This window comes from Otolemur garnettii, unplaced genomic scaffold (genome assembly GCF_000181295.1).
Source record: "Otolemur garnettii isolate 467f Iridium unplaced genomic scaffold, OtoGar3 scaffold00029, whole genome shotgun sequence".
Lineage (NCBI taxonomy): Eukaryota > Metazoa > Chordata > Mammalia > Primates > Galagidae > Otolemur > Otolemur garnettii.
Window position 1 is genome coordinate 17,591,909 of NW_003852424.1, and position 13,091 is coordinate 17,604,999.

At 49.6% G+C, this 13,091-nt stretch overlaps 1 protein-coding gene across 1 annotated transcript in view; it reads left to right on the forward strand.

Moving 5' to 3' along the window:
• UHRF1 (ubiquitin like with PHD and ring finger domains 1) overlaps positions 1-13,091 on the forward strand; it is a 38,099-nt gene that overhangs the window by 5,559 nt on the left and 19,449 nt on the right. The window contains exons 3-5 of the mRNA XM_012804450.2: positions 7,095-7,349; positions 8,721-8,881; positions 10,901-11,116. Of these exons, the coding sequence (XP_012659904.1) occupies positions 7,095-7,349; positions 8,721-8,881; positions 10,901-11,116 (632 nt within the window). The remainder of the gene's footprint in view (positions 1-7,094; positions 7,350-8,720; positions 8,882-10,900; positions 11,117-13,091) is intronic.

A 13,091-nucleotide genomic window follows, 5' to 3' on the forward strand; every position in this document is an offset into this window, starting at 1 on the left:
CTCACAGCAACCTCAAACTCTTGAGGTTTGCTAAGCGATTTGTTAACCTCAGCCTCCCAAGTAGCTAGGACTACAGGCGCCTGCCACAATGTCCAGCTATTTTTTTTGTTTTGTCATTGTTTTTTAGCTGGCCTAGGCCAGGTTCGAACTACCAACCTTGGTGTATGTGGCCATTGCCCTACCCACTGAGCAACGGGTGCCCCCCAATCCTTGCTTCTTAAAGGAGGAAAAAAAAATGGCCCAAGGTCTGAAGTGCGGTAGGTTTGAGGTATGAGGCAGAGCAGAGCTGGCCTTCGGGATATGGAGGGTTGCATCTGGGCTAAATAAGGTGGAGGTTATGTTACTTGATTACTGGAAATGTGGGGAAACAAATGGGGACAGGGAGTTTGGGTAGCAGGCTCAGCCTGGACAGAGAAGAGAAGCATCTGCAGCCTTTATTCTTTTCTCTTTTGGTTGTCCCTACAAATAATAATAGCTGTCTTTTGAGGCACTTTTAATGCACTCAGGTACATGTTCTACACTTTCCGTAATCTTTTCAACATCTGGCAGCTTACTAGCTCTCCCATGCTCGCTTTGCAGCCTGGTGGGAATTTGCTGCAGCAGTAGATGTGAAGGGCTGAGCCCCATGCCTGGTTTTCATAAGTGGCAATAAATAAACTAGCTCAGGGTGTCTCCCCTTCTGTGGATGTTTGAGGCCAGATTGTTCTCTGGGGTGAGGCCATCCTGGGCCCTGCAGGGTGCTAAGCAGTGTCCTGGCCTCCACCTACTCTGTGCCAGGAGCCACCCCCAGGTTTTCACAACCATAGATGTTTCCAGACATTGCCCAGTGGTCTTGGAGCAGGGTCACCCTGTTGACAACTACTAATTTAATAGATTATTTAGGAAAACAGCTAAATTGCCTCAGACTGATACATGAGTCAAAATGGTGGCTTTTACAGGCTTTGCAGGTATTGTACCAGGTGTTCCCATTGCACGGCTTCCTCCCAGAGACAATACATTGATCTCTCAGGCTGTACAAGGGAGGGTCCCTACCATCAGATCCCCACTCACTATGGCCAGCCTTCCTCCAGGAGAGCTTCCAGCCACAGGGCTTGTCTTCCAAGCCAGGTGTTAGGTGATGGTTGCTATAAAGGGTACAGTGGTATATAACTGTAGCTTTGTAGGCCAGTCTTTGTTGGGGCTGCCAAACTCTGCTGTTGTGGCCCCCAAAGCAGTCATAGACAGTCTATAAATGTATGGGCGTGGTTGTGTCCCAATAAAACTTCATAAAAACAAACACAGGCCAGAATTGTTGTTCTAGCTGGAATTATTCCCCTGGCTATTGTTTGCCAGTTAGATCTGTGCTTCAATCCAGCCTCAGTGTGTCCAGGTTTTACTGTTAGGAACAGCTTTGCTGTGGAATGTGCTAGAACAGGTCCCAAAATGCACTGTTAGAGTTTTTCTAGGTCAGGGGTTGTGTTCTCAAAATGTTTCAACTCAGGACCCCTTTTCATCCTCTAAAATAAAGAATCCAAACAGCTTTTGTTTAAGTGGATCTGCTGGTTGTCACTAGAGATTGATAGCTGAGACCGTTCAGAGTACCATAGTACCCAGAAAATATGGTGGTGCCACCTCCTGCAGCCTTTGAATATTCCTCTGTACTCTCTTGAACACAAATAAAAAATGGCCAGAGACAGACATCTTGGTATCACTGTGACAATTGTGCTGATCTCACTGACCTCTGAAGTGCTGATCCAAGGGCCTGTCCTCACCTGGGGCATGTGCAGGTTGGGGGGCAGAATTTACTTGTCAGTATTGATCCATTCTCTCCATCCATAGTGTGCTGGGACATGACGAGAGGGGTCGTGCTGTCTACTCTGTCTCTTCTTCCCCATGTGTGCATTGTCCCCTCTGCCCTATCTGGGATCCTGCCTTATAGATTTTCAGTTCTTCCATCCCTCTGTCCATCTATCTGTCCTTTTTTTTGGTAAAGTCTCACTTTATCCCCCTTGGTAGAGTGCCGTGGTGTCACACAGCTCACAGCAACCTCCAACTCTTGGGTTTAGGAGATTCTCTTGCCTCAGCCTTCTGAGTAGCTGGGATTATAGGCGTCCGCCACAAGGCCTGGCTTTTTTTTGTTGCAGTTTGCCTGGGGCTGGGTTTGAGCCTGCCGCCCTCGGTATATGGGACTGGTGCCCTACCCACAGATCCACATGCACTGCCCCATCCATCTGTCTTGTATGCACCTGGGAATGCCACAGAGGCCTGGAGCTCGTCCCTACCAGGCTGAGAGCTGATGGTGGGGGCCAAGGATGCTTCCCCAGGAAGGCAGAAGAATTTACTTCCATTCTCTCCCCCAGGTTCAGTCCCTCTCCCAGACCCCCATCAGATGCTCTGTTCCCTCTTGGCACAAGGCTCACGCTGTCCTTGATGTGATCTGCAGTCTGGTTTCTGTCCCTGAAATCTCCATCTCTGAGCCGAGTGGGAAACCGTTACTTGCCAAACTTGGTGGTATAATTTCCTGCTCTGTTGTACTTCTGGGTGGCACTTGCACCCTGAAAAATAACCACTGAACATGGCTGGGGAGCATAGAAAGAGGGCAGAAACAATAGATGTGGTGAGCTTTTAGCATAAATTTTCAAAAGGAACTAGCAGTACTTATTAGTTGTCTACCTGTATATTTATTTAGCTTTTACATAAAACCTAAAAAAGGGTTTGTGGTACAAACCTTTTTGTCGCATAAAATCTCAAATGTCTAAGAAACAAGGAGCAGGTCTTCCCCATCTACCTCAATACTCAAGGCCTCCCCCTACAGCGATAACCTGTCTCCTTCCAGAAGACTTGGACATATTTGTGCATGTTTGCTGCTTATATTCCAGATAAGAACAGGCTATATGCATGCCTTTCTTTCTTTTTTTTTTTTTTCGTAGTTTTGGCTGGGGCTGGGCTTGAACCCACCACCCCCGGTATATGAGGCTAGCGCCCTACGCCTTGAGCCACAGGCACCTTCCTATGCATGCCTTTCTCTTCCGTGAACTGCTCATTTACTATCTCTGTGATGGTTCCATGTCAGTGCCACAGTGTCTTTGTTCTTGTGGTGGCTTAGTAGAAGACCTTTTGTTTGCATGCATCATAATTTACCTACTTATTTTATTGATACAAGGTCTCATTCTGTTGCCCACCTGAGCTGGCGGGTTTGAATACAGCCCAGGCCTGCCTAACAACGACGGCTGCAACCAAAAAGTAGCTGGGCGTTGTGGCTGAGGCAAGAGGATTGGTTGAGCCCAAGAATTTGAGGTTGCTGTGAGCTATGATGTCATGGCACTCTACTGAGGGGGACAAAGTGAGATTCTGTCTGAAAAAGAAAAAAAAAAAAAGCAACATCAGAAAGCAGCCTGACCGGCTTATGAGTTGTTTCCTGGAGTTGGAGCTATATGCCAGTTTGGCCAAAGCTGCAGCCCTTCTTCCCTGCCCACATCCTGCCATGTTTCTGTCCCTATCCTAGGCACCTTTGCCCGGTAGATGGTGCTTCTCTCTGCCCATGCTTTCTTGATGGGTAAAGGGCTGAGGCCGTGGATGGGTGGGACCAGATCAGCCAACCCTGGTGGTGCAGGTACTGTTTCTGACAATGTGTAAGAGGGAATAGGCTGGGCCTGCAGGTCAGTGACTGCCTGGCAAGCCTGGGCAGGGCCCTGCGTCAGATCTGTCCTGGCCCCCCGGGATATAAGCCTCATCTTCATGTCCTAGGCAGGCGGGATCTGACCATGTGGCTTTTGCTGGCTTTGTTCTGTTTCTCCCTTCTTCACTGCTTCTGTCCAGGTTACTTGGTTTGTGGCACTTCCCCCAAGCTGGCTCCCAGCCACCCTACTACCCTGTATGTCCTCTAGGCCACCTTCTGGCTTGTCATGGTGGGGCTGGGACTGCTGCTGTCTTGTGGGACCTGCCTCAATCCCTCCACAGGGTGCAAGGAACCCCCCTCTGCTCTGCTGTGTATGGCTGTTACGTGCAGTACTCCTTGGTACATGAGCCATAGCGTGCTTGTTCCCTGCTGGGCAGGTTTTTTGCTGTGTTTTGCTGGCACATGGTATTGCTATGAACCCATGATGAGCTCCCGTGTAGGTGTCCCTTGGATACACATGTGGGGCCTGTTTAGGTTGGCAGTGCTTACAGAGCTGTCATGCTTAGGGAGGGGTCCTTCTGACCTGGAGTGGGGGGAGACCAAGGGCACTACTCAGCACCTTGCAGTGCCCAGGACACCCCATCCCAGATAGTGACCTGGCTCTGAAGGTCATCTGTGGAGTGCTGGGTCCCCATGTGCAAATTATCCTGTTCATCCTTTAAGTGCCATTTGCCTTATCCGCTTCTTGTTTCCCTATCATTTGACTTATTACCTCCCTTTTAAAATTAGCGCCCTTTATTTCTTTAGAGCAGTCAAAGTTCACAGCAGAATCAAGCAGGAGGTGAAGAGCTCCCTGCCCTCACAGTGGGGCGTTGGTTACAGCGGACCAACCTCCATAGACAGGTCAGCAGTAGGGTTCACTTTTGGTGTGGAACATTCTGTGGTTTGGACAAATACATACATGTGTCTGCCATTGCAGTATCCTACAGAGCAGTTCGCTACTCTAAAATCCCGTGTGCTCAGCCTGTTCCTTCCTCTGCCCCGCAAGCCCCTGACAATCACTGATCTTTTACATCTCTACAGTTTTGCCTTTTCCAGAATGTCCTAGAGTTGGAATCATGTAGTACGCACCCTTCTTAGATGGGGTTATTCCTTTTTTTGACAACTTTATTGGGATGTAGTCTAGATACTGTTCAGTTCACCCATGTAAAGAGTACAATTCAGTGCTTTTTAGGTACAGTCAAGTTTTGCAACCATCATTGTAGTTAATTTTAGGACATTTTCATAACTTTAAAGGGAAATCCTGTACCCACCAGGTAACCCCCTCTTATTTCCCCCACCCATAGCCCCTGGCACCTATGAATCCACTTCCTGTTTCTGGATTTCCGGTTCTGGTCATGTCATATAAATGGAGTCTCGCACTGTGTGTTCTTCTGTGTTTGCTTCTCTCACTGAGCATGATGTCCTCAAGATCCCTCCACGTTGTAGCCTGTGTCCGAGCCTCCTTCCTTTTCATGTCTGAGTCCTATTCCACTGTGGATGGTCCGTGTTGGGTTTATCCACTCCGGTATTAGTGGACTTTTGGCTGTTTGCACTCCCTGGCTGTGGTGAAGGAAGCTGTGTGAAGCTGTGTGAACATGTGTGTACAGATTGACGTGCCTCCTGCTTTCTGAGTCTTTTGCCTGGTGTTGGAAGTGCTGGAGCCGTGTCTTGGTACCAGAGTAGTGTGGAGGTATCACAGGCACTCCCTACTCACTGAGTGAATGGTGAGGGAGAGGCAGTTGTCAGTGGCACTCTATATCCAGGGTGTTTCCAGGTATCCCCTGAAACCTCTGCAGCTGTTCATAGGATGGCTGTGCTCAGTGTTTTCCTGATAGCTGGGCATGGTGGCTGCACCTATAGTCCCAGCTACTCAGGAGGCTGAAGCTGCAAGATAGCTTGAAAACTGGAATTTGGGTGCCGGTAGGGGCAGGTGTTTTTCTGGAAAAGAAAAGCCATCTTTCATCAGGTTCTCAGGTTTATGATGGACAAAGGGAAAGTCCTTGGACTCTGGAACTCACTTTGACCTGAGGTGCTGTTTGCATATTAATGGGCACCAGGCTTGTGGACCTCCAGCTGGTGGGAAAGGTTGGGAGGGAGGAAGAGAGCTTACCCTTCTGTGTATCTGTTGCCCTGTCTCTTCCCCTTCCTCAGGGCAGTTCTGCCCCCCAGGAGATACTGGGCAATATCTGGGGACATTTTTGGTTGTCATGACGGGGCTACTGCTGGTATGGAGTGGATGGTGGCCAGGGATACTGCTCGGCACCCTGCAGGGCCCAGGATGGCCCCACCCCAGAGAATGGGGGCCTTACCCAGTGGCAGTGTCCACAGTGCAAAAGAGGAGGCCCCTGCCTTAGGGACATTGGGTAAACCACATGGGAAAGGGTCCTTGTTTGGTGCTGGATCACCAAGGGATAGTTTCTAACAAATTAATCCCCTTTGCTTCTTTTGCCATTCGGGTGCAGCTCAGGAGGTCCTTTCAAGCACAGCTGCTGAGTCAGATGACCAGAGGTGCAGACTGTTGGATTGTGCTAGTGACAGCCCTATCTGTGAGGCACAAGGGAGTTGGGATAAAGGCCTCAGAGAGAAGGATGGAGTTGATGGAGGGAGAAGCTGCCTTGGGCAGATAAGGTTTGAACTGGAGCCACTGAACACTGGGGTGTGTTCACACAGGGCAGGTGTTCCTCCTGAGCACTGTGGACACTGGGCCTGGATCCTTCTCTGGGTTAGGGCCGTCTTGAAGACAGCAGGTGCTAAGCAGCGTCCCTGCCTCTACCCACTCCATGCTAGGCGCACCTTCCTTCTCCTAGTTGTGACAACCACAAGTGTCCCTGGACATTGTCCAGTGTCCCCTGGGAGGCAGGGGGTAATGTACTGTAAGAAAAGCTGCTCTAAGCGGCTCAGCGCCCATAGCAGTGCTTACAGTGCCAGCCATATTCACCAAGGCTGGCAGGTTTGAAGCTGGCCCGGGCCAGCTAAAACACCTGCAGCAAAAAATAGCTGGGCGTTGTGGCAGGAACCCTGTCGTCCCAGCTACTTGGTAGGCTGAGGCACAAGAATCGCTTAAACCCAAGAGTTTGAGGTTGCTGTAGCTATGACACCATGGCACTCTACCGAAGGTGACATAGTGAGACTCCACCTCCAAAAAAAAAAAGCTGCTCTAAGTTAGGAAGAACCTCTGAAAACCCACTTCGTCTGTGGCACACTGGGACGACGATATTCTGTGTGTTCATAGGAATATTTGGAGTATAATGCCAACAGCCCGCACTGAGGGTGGCCTGGGGCCCTTAAAGGAAGGGCCAGTGGTGGTGCTGCAAACAAGACCCCCCTGGCTTTAGGTGCTTCAGTCTGATCTAGATCTCACTGTGCATGAGGGTGGGGATGCGGGTGCTTTTGCTCAAGGCCAGCCTGGTGCCTGCACATGCAAACTCAATGTTTGTCCTGGGTATCTCCACAGATGGAGGATGGCCACAGTCTCTTTGACTATAACGTCCGCCTGAATGACACCATCCAGCTCCTGGTCCGCCAGAGCCTTGTGCTGCCCCCTGCAATCAAGGAGAGGGACCCTGAGCTCTCAGACACGGATTCCGGCTGTTGTCTGGCCCAAAGCGAGTCTGACAAGTCTTCCAACCATGGCGAGGCGGCTGCTGAGACAGAGAGCAGAGTGGACCTGGGGGATGAGGCCACATGGGTCGAGGCAGGGCTGTACAAGGTGAGGCTCTGGGGCTGCATGGTCTTTGCGCACTTGGGTTCCACAGGTAATGCAGCCCAGGTTCCCCCAGCTTCCCTGCTTGGACTTTGTTGAGGGCAGCCAGCCTCCTCCTGGACTAGGCAGCCTCCATCCTACAGTGGAAATGACTGGCGGGAATTTGGTTTCCTTCCCAGCAGCCTCCCAGAGTGCTAGGATTATAGGCATTCCCCATGTTCCATGTGGGGAACACTTAGGATTCATTCCTTTGTGACCCTCTAGAGCAGAGAAGTCCTGTGCTGGGGCCTGCAGGTGTTTTCTGTAGCCCTTGCAGTGGCTGTGAATTTCTGAATTCGCTGCTGCCATCTAAGATCAGGAAATGGGCTAAGTGTAGTGCAGTGGTTCTCGACCTGTGGGTTGCAACCCACAGGAGCTGTATTAAAGGGTTGCCACATTAGGAAGGTTGAGAACCACTGGCATAGTGGCTCATACCTGTGATCTCAGCACTTTGGGAGGCCAAGGCAGGGGGATTGATTGAGGCCAGGAATTGGAGGCTGCAATGAACTGTGATTGTGCCACTGTACCCCAGCTTCAGGAACAGAGCAAGAACCACGTCTCAAAAGAAGGAAAAGACTTCTACAGAAATATTTAGATTTCCAACTTTTTTCTTTTTTTTTCCTTAAAAGTCTTACTTTGTCACCCTTGGTAGGGTGCTGTGGCATCATAGCTTACAGCAGCCTCAAACTCTTGGGCTCAAGTGATCCTTTTGCCTCAGTTTTTTCATATTTAGTAGAGACCGGGGTGGGGGAGGGTCAATGTTGCTCAGGCTGGTCTCAAATTCCTCAGCTGAAATAATCCAACTGCCTTAGCCTCCCAGAGTGCTAGGATTACAGGCGTGAACCACCGCACCTAGCCAAGATTTCCAGCTTCTCTTGGCAGTACTGGTTTCCTGGAGCTGCATAGCAGCTATGGCTGGAGCATGGCAGCAGGGCCTCCGTTAATATAATACACTCATGCTCTGCGTCCATCTTGTTCCAACTTGGCCTACTTTCTTCCTGTGGTTCCATATAGGCAGTGGTTCCCTTTTGGGGGATTGTTCCCTCCTAGGAACACTGGGCCATCTCTGGGTACATCTGAGAGTCATGACTTGTGAGTGGGGAGAGCCTCTGTCATTGGGTGGGTGGAGGCAGGGACTATGCTCAGCACCTGCGGTGTCTCAGACAGGCCCACCCCAGAAGTGCTCCGGCCTAATGTCATGGGTGCTGTGGTGGATAAACCCTATTATCAGCATCTGAGTTTGCATCTGGGTTCTGAATCACCAGCACTCTCAGAAGCAAGATAGGCTCCTGTCAGAATACCTTGTCCCAGTCAGGACGAGAATTTTTGTTCTTACAGGTCAATGAGTACGTCGATGCTCGGGACACAAACATGGGGGCTTGGTTCGAGGCGCAGGTTGTCAAGGTAACACGGAAGGCACCTTCCCAGGATGAGCCCTGCTGTTCTACCTCTAGTCCAGCCCCCGAAGATGATGTCATTTATCACGTGAAATATGACGAGTGAGTGTCTGGTGGGCTTGGGCTGGTCTAGGGAACTTGGGCTCTTTGGGACATATCATTGTTGGCTACGTGTCTTTAGTCTGGACCTTGGTGCTGTCTTAGGTTGGCAGTTAGGACCTGGGGCTAGGCTGGGATCCTTTTCCTAACATACCCTAACAACACATGAGGCCACCTACTGGGGACCAGCCAGGCGGGCTCCTCCTTGGAGATCTCTGTTCAGCTTGGCCAAGCAAATTGCCATGTTCTCCCCACTCCAGTTTTCCTGTATTGTTTTATTCATGCCTCTTATTTACGCATGTCACCATGTTTTGTATTTGTTGTCTCTTTGCTTGGAATGTAAAGCTCTGTTTCCTGCGTGTGTATTTATTGAGCACTTACTGTTTGCCTGGCCCTGTCGCAGGGACATGTGTTGGTGACAGACACAAGCAGCATTTTGTCTGTCCAGGCTACTACAATAAGATATGACAGACTGCAGCTCAAACAATAGACACTGACTTTCATGCAGTTCTAGAGGCTAGAAGTCCAAGGGCGAGTGATAGGTGCCTCAGTGGGGTTGGACAGCCAGAATGTTCTAGCATCCTGACTTGCAGGTGGCTGCTTTCTCACTGTGTCTTCATATAGTTTTTCTTCCATCTGCTTTGGGGTCTTTTCCTATAAGGACACCAGTCCTGTCACATTAGGACCCCATCCTTATGACTTCAGTTAACCTTCATTTTTCTCTCTCAAGGTCCTGTCTCCAGTATGGTCACATTGCATGTTATGGCTTTGCACATGGATTTTGAGAAGAACACAGTTCAGTCCATGACAGAGCAAAGTCCACTTAGGGCTCATGTTGTAGGGGGTGGGGGTTTCATCTAGTTCTTTCCTGGATCCCTGAATAGTTTCTGGCCATTCTAACTTAGCTCTGTGAAATTCATTGGAGAAATTGGATTATGTGAATCACAGACATAAGATTCACATTCTCTTGGTTGGAAGTCTCAAACTGTACCCCTAGAGCCAAATCTGGCCCACTGCCAAAGCTTTATCAAAGTGTGTTACCCATTAGTTTTCTGTGTTGTCAATGGTGGTTGTCCTGCTACACCGTGTGACAGAGAAGCAGTTGCAACAGAAATCCACCTCACAGAGCCAAAGATACTACCTTGTGCTTTATAGAAAAAGTTTCACAACCCCTATTCTTGGTGGTTTAGAGACGGTAGTGAGCCCCAGGCAGTTAAGCCACTCAGATTTGGGGTGGTTCTCTCACTTGAGGCTTAACTTTGTTTCACCAGAACATTCTATTTCATGCCCTTTTTTTGTGGCTAGTGGCATATTCCTATGTATCTAGAATAATTTTCTATTATATACCAATATATGATGTGTTCATATAAACAAAACATGTTCCTCTGCAAAAATCATTTTCCATATGTGTATATTAAAAGTTATTTTGTTTATCCACCTGAACTTGCTTCTCCACGTTTCCTAGGGCTGCTGTAACAGAGTACCGCAAACTGAGTGGCATATAACAGTAGAAACGTACGGGCCAGGCTCCTCTGAAGGCTCTTGGGGAGGATTCTCCTTTGCCTCTCCCACTTTCTTGTGGTGGCCAGTGTTGTGTCTGCATCACTCTGATCTCTGCCTTTGCCCTTGTGTGACATTCTTCTCTCTGTGTCTCCTTTCCTCTTCTGAAGACACCAGTCCTGTCAGATTAAGGCCTACCCTACTCTAGTGTGATCTTAACATAATCACTTCTATGACCCTGTTTCCACAAGAGGTCATGTCTACAGATAATCAGGGATTAGGACATCAAGATCTCTTTTGTTGGGGGGACATGCCCCAACCTATAATTCTCCTGTAACTGGAACTCATCTTATGTGCTTGTGTGTTTTCAGCACTGTCGGGGGAGCGGGGGTGGGGGGGCAGTAGGGATGGGCCTGTGCACGTGCTATGGTGTGTGGCCGTTTCCACTTTGGCTTCTGTTACCCGTTGAGGGTATAAAGTCTGCTGTGACCATGGGCTCTAAGGATGGGCTTTTCTTCCTAGTTACCCAGAGAATGGCGTGGTCCAGATGAGTGCCAGGGATGTCCGGGCTCGTGCCCGAACCATCATCAAGTGGCAGGACTTGGAGGTGGGCCAAGTGGTCATGCTTAACTACAACCCTGATCTCCCCAAGGAGCGGGGCTTCTGGTACGACGCAGAGATCACCAGAAAACGAGAAACCAGGACAGTGCGAGAGCTATATGCCAACGTCATGCTCGGGTGAGCCGCATATCCTCCCTCCCTTCTCCCGGGGCCTCTGGACCCATCCACCCCTCTGGGGCTCTATTACTATCCTGCTCCCTGTGACCGCCTCTCACCCTGACCTAGGGAACCCTCTCATCTTCCCAAACTAGAACTCTGTCCCCAGGAAGCACTAACTCCTCACCCCTTCCCCAGCCCCCAGCACCCACTATTCTACTTTGTCTCTCTGAATTTGATAATTCTAGGAACCTCCTGTGTGTGAGTAGAACCACACAGGATTTGTCCTTCCTTTGTGTCTGGCTTATTTCGCTGAGCATGATGTCCTAAAGTTTCATCTATATGGTAGCCTGTGTCAGAATTTCCTTCCTTTTTATTGTTGATATTCTATATTGTGTGTGTATATGAGTATCTGGCAATAATTTCCCAATCCCAGGTATAGCACGTGCAAAGCCCTGGGTCAGGGCTGTTTCTGGTGCATCTGTGGCCCCGAAGGGAGGCTGGTAGGTTGGAGGGCAGAGTGAGAAGGAGCAGTGGAGGTGACCATGGAAGCTGTCCTGAGTAGGGCATGCAGGAGGATGGCTAGGACTCTATAAGGAAGTGGTGTTTATTCTCTGTTGGGGCAGTTTCATACCCAGGAATGATACATTTTGAGCTGTGGTTAAGATTGGCCCTGGCTTCCCATCAGGGAGTGGACTACAGGGGCAGTGTGGCAGCAGGGAGATGGGGACAGGCTGCTATGGTCACTGGGAGACAAGGTCTTAGAGTCCATGCTGTGCTGCAATGATGTCCTTGGTGCCCTCTGCAGTGGCAGAGGACCTGCCTGTTCCCTAACCATGTTATTTGGGACCCAAGAGACTTGGATCACCTGTTGTAGGGACTGGCTCACCCTAGCATTTGGGGCACCCTGGGTGCTGTCCCATCCTCCATGAGTGAGAGTGCAGTGCTGCATTGGGGCCTGACTTGTGAGTGCAGGCAGCTGAGCGCTTGTCATTTGACTCTGTCATTGATCAGAGCAGCTGACTTTTCTTGCACAGGGCCATATTGTTTGGCTTCTCAGGCCAGAGGGACTGTATTGATAACATAATCTCTAACCCTGCCATTGTAGTGTTAAAGCAGCCATAGACGGACGGTGCCTGTGGCTCACTGGGTAGGGCGCCAGCCCCATACACCGAGGGTGGTGGGTTCAAACCCAGCCCCAGCCAAATTGCAACAAAAATAGCCAGGTGTTGTGGCGGGTGCCTGTGGTCCCTGCTAGTTGGGAGGCCGAGGCAGGAGAATTGCCTAAGCCCAGGAGTTGGAGGTTGCTGTGTGCTGTGTGATGCCCTGGCACTCTACCAAGGGCGATAAAGTGAGACTCTGTCTCTATAAAAAAAAAAAGCAGCCATAGACAACACAAATGAATGGGTGTGGCTATGTATTGATAAAATTTCATTGAATAAAAACAGTTGGTACTACTTATAGGTCCCTGTTGCAGGTATTCTAGATATGTAGTCAGCACCTTGATGAATTGCCTTTTTTTTGGAGACAGTCTCACTATGTCACCCTTGGTAGAGTGCTCTGGTATCACAGCTCCAACTCCTGGGTTTAAGTGATTCTCTTGACGCAGCTTTCCTTTTATTGCAGTTGTGTTGTTGTTGCAATTGTCATCATTTAGCTGGCTGGGGCTGGGTTGGAACCCATCACTCTCGGCCATAACCACTGTGCTGCAGGCACCAGAGCCTGATGAATTGCTTTTAGCTGCATTACTTCGTATTCAAAAACAAGACTGTGGGCTCGGTGCCTGTGGCTCAGAGGCTAGGGCACCAGCCACATAGACCAGAACTGGTGGGCCAAACATCAATGACAGCTACAACCAAAAAATAGCTGGGCATTGTGGCGGGTGCCTATAGTTCCAGCTACTTAGGAGGCTGAGACAAGAAAGTCCTTTGAGCCCAAGAGTTTGAAGTTGCTGTAAGCTGTGAGACTGTCTCAAAAAAAAAAAAAAAAAAAAAAA